Source organism: Mus caroli, chromosome 3 (genome assembly GCF_900094665.2).
Source record: "Mus caroli chromosome 3, CAROLI_EIJ_v1.1, whole genome shotgun sequence".
Taxonomy (NCBI): Eukaryota; Metazoa; Chordata; class Mammalia; order Rodentia; family Muridae; genus Mus; species Mus caroli.
In genome coordinates, this window is record NC_034572.1 from 87,639,401 (window position 1) to 87,645,912 (window position 6,512).

The 6,512-nt window shown below is 41.4% G+C and overlaps 1 protein-coding gene across 1 annotated transcript; it reads left to right on the forward strand.

Annotated features, from left to right (window-relative positions):
- The first annotated feature begins 566 nt into the window (after positions 1–566).
- Tchhl1 (trichohyalin like 1) lies at positions 567–3,772 on the forward strand. The gene is made up of 3 exons (XM_021159193.1): positions 567–615; positions 1,279–1,440; positions 1,924–3,772. The coding sequence occupies exons 2-3, from the start codon at positions 1,300–1,302 to the stop codon at positions 3,697–3,699; spliced, it is 1,917 nt and encodes a 638-aa protein (XP_021014852.1). The 5' UTR covers positions 567–615; positions 1,279–1,299; the 3' UTR covers positions 3,700–3,772.
- Positions 3,773–6,512: the final 2,740 nt, after the last annotated feature.

The following is a 6,512-nucleotide window of genomic DNA, read 5'->3' on the forward strand; positions in this document are numbered from 1 at the left end:
CAATAGATTACATTTTTCTCACTTGGCCTTTGGGCAAGGAGAACAGAACATGAAAACTGCTGAATCAACCAGTATCTTCAACCTTGTCCCATGATTAATCAGGGCTTCATTTTAAATACATGATTGACACCCCTTCCTCAAGGTTAGGTCAATCAGAGGCCAGACTGCAGGCAGGGGGAGGGATCAGATGACTTCAGAGGTCCCTGCCAGCCTTATGATTTGTCAACCAGAAATATAATTATGTCCTCAGGTTAAGAACAGAAAGATTAGACGAAAACAAGTCTCTTTTGCCACCCTGAAGCCCTGGAAATACTTTCAAAATTATAAGCTCCCAAAGCTATCAGTATATGGAAAAGAGATCTTTCCTCTTCTTTTTAATGAATCTGATAAGGCTTAACTGAAGCAACCTAAAGGAGGAATCATCCCAGGGAGAGCTGAAGGCAGAGAAGGAGGAGGACCGGGTTTGGTGGTGATGAATCAAGTCATTACACCCAGAGGGTGTCTCCTTCTAACTAAGCAATTAGAGACTCAATAAAAAGGTCCCAGTGCCTGCATGGCTCACAGCCCGCTGCCCCACACTGCCCCACATTCCGCTTGCTCTCACTCCTGAACGAGGTAAGTCTCATACGCTAAAGTATGCCTGGGCTCTGCTGCTGCTGCTTGCCTTGCTTATACAAGACACTTGTGGAGACTGTGCCGGTGGCTCAGAGAGAAGCTAACCCTTTTCAGACTGTTATGCTGGGAGTCCTGCCATCCAAGATGTGGTCTTTCAAAGAATATAAAGTGTATACCATAAATTCTACTTACTAAGTCATGGGACTCATATTTATATTAAAAGGTAAAGATTGATTAATTTAAATGCTGACTAATGAGGTAGGGTCAGGACTTTTATTATCACTGAGTTCTCTGGAACAATGTGATTTGATCAAAATGTGTTATCCAAGGTTGGTTTTCTGAACATGACTTCTCTTTCTTCCAAAAACTTTATTAATTTGATAGTTATATGCTCCTTCTTAGCAGATGAGGCTAGACTGATTCAAGGTGAGAAGAAAAAAGATGGACACTCTCAGAGGGATTCAGAGGTTTAGCTACTCCCTCCCCCAGCTTCATTTGTGTGTGTTAATGCTTAGGTTTGATGCTTTTCTTTTCTTTCTTTTTTTTCCCCCTCTGTTCTTGACAACACAACACATGAGTGTTCCCACAACACATGAGTGTTGCTGTTTATCACAGCATAAAGTGTCTGTTCTAATACCTACCAGACCCTGTTCTTTCTTGTAGCCCCTTTCTGAGTTTGCAAAGATGTCAAGGCTCCTGAGAGGTGTCTTCTGTGTCGTTGAGATATTCCACAAGTATGCCATTGAGGATGGTGACAACCAGGCAACACTGACCCGCACAGAGCTGAGACAGCTCCTTGAGGGAGAAATTGGGGACTTCCTTCAGGTGAGCAGCTCACTCTTCCCCCGCCCCCATTTGCCACTTTGTAACCCAAGCAGAATGAGCACAAAGCTATCTGTCCCTTTGCACTTGGCTAACCAGCTCTCTGCTTTCAGTGACCTTTGAACTTTTTTTTTCTCTTTTTAGTCTCTCAGCTGCCTCTCCTATGAAATTGCTTAGTCAGTCATACAAAGAAATGAAGGTTACCATTATGCAACTGTTGCTTCATCAAGGCAAACCTCTACACCGAGTCACAACCTTATTATGCTTCTAACTCAGCACACATGTGATGTAATTGCTAGTGTTAGGCTTAGTGCTGAGATGAAAAAATGAACCCAGAATCAATGGGTTCTCACTGTTTAAGGCTATTTCACTGTTAAAAGGAATAAAGTTAAAAATTTTTTTTAAAAGATTCTCAGGAAACATGAAGATATTCAGAATACATGACCCCCTGTGAATAAACTTAGTTTTCTTTGTGTTTACATACAGCCACATGTCTTTCATGCTGTGGAGAGAAAGTTGAACCTTCTGGATTTTGACAGAGATGGTACCATCAGTTTTGAGGAATTTGTTCTTGCAATCTTCAGCTTATTGAATCCCTCTTATTTTGACATATCATTACTAAATTCAGAACCAAGACTGATGTCTAAATCAGAGAAGACAGATGCTGTGGATTTGGGGACAATCGTTGGAAACATTCAGCAGGTAGTAGGGGTTGGGCCAACTCAAGAAAGGGTCATAGTTCCATCAGAAATGGCATCATCAGGTCAGCCCAGCAATGAAGAAGGTGAGGTAGGTGATGAGCCTATGGTGAGCCCATGTGAAGACATTAATACCCACAGCCTGCCAAGAAATGTGTCTGAGCCAAATGACCCTGAGAACCAACAGCCAAAAGAAGATGCTCAGGAAGTCGCACAAAATGTACCAGCAACTGAATATGATGGAGTCCAATTTAAGAGAAATACAGCAGTAGCAGTACCCAAACAGAGCACCAGTCCAACACAGGAGATCCCAAGAGAAAGAAGTAAACCGTCCAGGAGGCTAAGTGACACCAAGATAAGTGACCATGTGAAACAGAGGCCAACTGAAGATGAGGAACATACTTCTACAACACAAGATCCATTCCTGCAGAAAAGAGACAAAGCCGCCGGGGCAGAGAACACTGATTTGTCAGTAGTAGCTGCTACCCGGAAATCATCTCAAACACAGGAAATTTTTGAGCCTAAGGATGATACTAAACTATCTGAGGTTCAAGAAACTGGAAAGGATGCTGGCAGAATACCACCTGAAACAAATTTAGAGGAGCCCAAAGCTGATGCTAGAGTAGCTGAGAGCCACGGATTGCCAGCACAAGAAAGAGAACACAAAACAAGGGACCAGTCTGTCCAAAGTTGGAGCAGAAATGTTTCAGAAGCATCTAGTAGAGGAGAACAGGAGGGGGAGTGGAAAGAACATGAAAGAATAACCCTATCCCCAGCAGCAGAAGCTGAAACACAGGATGAGAAGTGCCAAGAATTTCCAGGATCGTGGAGGGAAAACGATGCCAAAAAGGACACTGCTGTGAAAGATCCAAGCTCTGAAGAAGGAAATCAGAATCTCCCTGAAATTAAGGAAGATTCTGTCTCAGGAAAAGAAGCAAGACACAGTGAGGAAGACACAGTGGATGCATTTGAAAACAACAAAAATAGCCCTGCAGCTGAAGAGACACTGGAAACAAGAGAAAGGTCCCAGGAGCTGGCACCACTTGAGAAACAATCTCAAAGAAAAAAGCATAGGGCCACCAGGACTCAGGACAAGCCAATCAGGAAGGAGGACCACAATGAGGGAGAAGATTCTGAGTTATCACTTACACAGAGTGATGAGGGCTTTTGTGAAACTCCCAACAGTCTGGCTCCAGAGGTAGGTAAGAGCAGCTCAGAGATAGCTGAGCCACATGTACCAGAGGATTCACAGAGTCAGATAGACCACCATGGAGATGCTAAGCAAGAAAGTCACACTAACAACCCAGATCCCCAGAAGCAGGGAGCACCAGGTGAGAGCAGCAGAGAGCAGGAGGCAGTAGTGCTGTCAATCCAAGAAGATGGGCAGCTCCCAGAGGGACAGGAACAGTCTGCTAGAGATGGTCTGCATGATGGTCTGAGCTCAAGGACCAAAGGAGGCCCAGGGGCAGCGGTGGAGCCCAGTGAGGGAGAGGAGGTACAGGAGGCCACATCAGGGAGTGAAAACAGGAAAGCCCTAGAGGCAGAGAGTTCAGAGGCCCAGTGAGTATACTGAATGTTGATCTGTTTGGCTTGATGGAAACTTGGATTAAACTTGATAATTAAATAACTCGATGATCAATTTCTTTTGTTGGTTCATTTCTTCCTTCATTTTCCATCTTCCCATGGAGACACTGAACGGAAACAAACACAATCAGTTACTTGTAGATTTTGGTTTTTGTTTTCTTCTGAATACGATAATTAGAGAATGATGTACTTGATTTTAGCAATGGCCCAGGAAGAGTTATGTTTTCTGAAGCCTCTTTCTCTCGGCATTCTGCTCTAATATATTTTTTTTCAATTTAATTTATAAGTAATTTTTAGGAAACTTAAAATTCAAGAATATGTCTTCTCCACCTCTCTCCACTTTTGTTTTTTTCTGAGGTTTTGTTTTGTTTTGTTTTTTTGTTTTGTTTTGTTTTGATTTTTGGAGAAGAGGGAGGTAAGGGTGTTTATACACACATGGAGATCAGATAGAGACAGGATGTGTTCTTTAATTGTTCTCCTTATTTTGAGAGGTCAAGGTCTCTGACTGAATCTGGGATTCATCAGTTTAGCTAGACTGGCCAGGAGTCCCCAGGGACTGACCAAGAGCCTTATATCTTTGTTCCTTAGTTAGTTACTGGGACTACAGGTAAGCCGCCAGCTCTGGCTTTGCACATGGGTACTGGGTATCTTAGCTCCAATCCTCATGCTTGTATGGCTGGCACTGTAACAACTGAGCTGGCTCCCAGCACCTAGTTCTTCACATTCTACCTTCAAATATAAAATTACCCTACCTGATAAAAACAATCTTAAATAACCAAATGACAAGAGATAACACCCTGCCATACACACACACACACACAAACACACACACACACACACATACACATACAACACACAAACACACATACAAGAGCATAAGCTTATCAGAAACTTTATCACAATAAATTCATGAGAGAGATTATACTGATGGCCAATATTCGTTTTGCTACAGTTTAGATCTGGAATGCTCCTCCAAGTGCCACGTGGTAAAAACAAAGATGTGAAACTCTAGTCTCCCCTCTCTTTGCCTTTCAGTTCCTATACCACGAGCACTTTGCCCTGATGTAGGTGCTTGTTGTGATGTATTAGCATGCACAGGCCCAGAAGCAAAACACCATGTGGTCATGCACTGATACTCTGAAAATGATGAGCCAAAAGAAACATTCTCCATAAGTTATTTGTTATAGTAATTGAAAGTTGACTCACACATATGAAATCTCCATGGAAAAGCACATTAAAATAATTGTATTACCTTTTAAAGATTTCTTATGTATGCACATCTATGTGTGTCTGTGTCTGTTACATGTGTGAGGATACTCTTGAAGACCAGAAGAGGACATTGATAGCCTGGAACTGGAGTTACAAGTGGTTGTAAGCTACACACTATGGGTGCTGGGAACAAAACTGCCAGTGCTTTTAACTAGTGAACCAGTTTCTTGTTTTTTCTTTTATCAACTTAATAAAAGTAATTTTCTTACTTGTTTTTAATACACTAGCAGTAAGGTTCAAAGTGTGGGAAAACAGAAACTATCAAATTGAGTAAGAGAGTATAAGTTAGTTCTATCTTCTAGGAAAGCAATTGCAATGACATGTACCATGTATTTAAACATTTTTCAGGTAGCAGCACAAAGAAGTAACCAGGGTTATAATTGGTAATCTTCTATAGATACTCTACCCTGTGGTATATTAAAAATGGCCACATGCAGAAATAACCTAAATGCTTATCATTGGAAAAATGACTAATTTGTGGTATCTAGATACTGTGAAATGACAAAAGCTCAAGACATTTATAAGGAGGTTTTATTTAGATAATAAAGAAGGGTTATACATATTCCTAAATGTAATATACACACATGTGTCCTACTCTCTATTGTTTTGGGTACCATGCCAAGGAATATATCATATACAAATGTATTATGTTTATTTATATATGTATTATCTTGTGCCTCCTCCTGGCACATCTAAATACCTATAACCTCCATGGCTTTGGACATTGCAGCAGCAGGAACTGTCAACCTCCTATCCACAAATATTCTCTGTATGTTATTTCTCCATGTCTCTTGTGAATCTAACACCTCCAGTCTCCAAGACTGTGGGTCTTTCTCTTTCTTAGCTTGCTCCTTCATACCCCTCACCATGTATGTTATTAGCATCTCTTCTGCACCCATACTTTCAATCTGCCTTGACTCCACATGATTAAGCCCACCCAACAAATGCTCACAGTTGTCACATCTGTGATTTGCTAGCCACTGCCCCCATACTCTACAGATGTCCTCTCCATTTCTTTTCTTCTGCATTCCCTCAATTCCCATTCTGTCAGATTCCAAAGAGACAAATACTGAAATCATTATTTGCTTTGTTTCTTCCTTCTTTCTAATCCACCACAGTATCTTCTGATAAGGTTTTTCTATAAATCCATCTTCCAGATAGATCATCTTTTCTTCATTACATATAAGACTTCACATATCTAAACTAGTGTCTCCCCCTTCCATTTTACCAAACATCTAAATGCTGCCTATGGGATCTAACCCCAGTGACACTTTATTCATTCTAAAATGTTTATTTCTTTAAAATGCAGAGTGCCAGTCAGAATGGCTAAGATCAAAAATTCAGGTGACAGCAGATGCTGGCGAGGATGTGGTGAAAGAGGAATACTCCTCCATTGCTGGTGGAATTACAAGCTGGTACAACCACTCTGGAAATCAGTCTGGAGGTTCCTCAGAATATTGGATGTAGTACTCCTGAAAGATCCAGCAATACCTCTCCTGGTCATATACCCAGAAGATGTTCCAA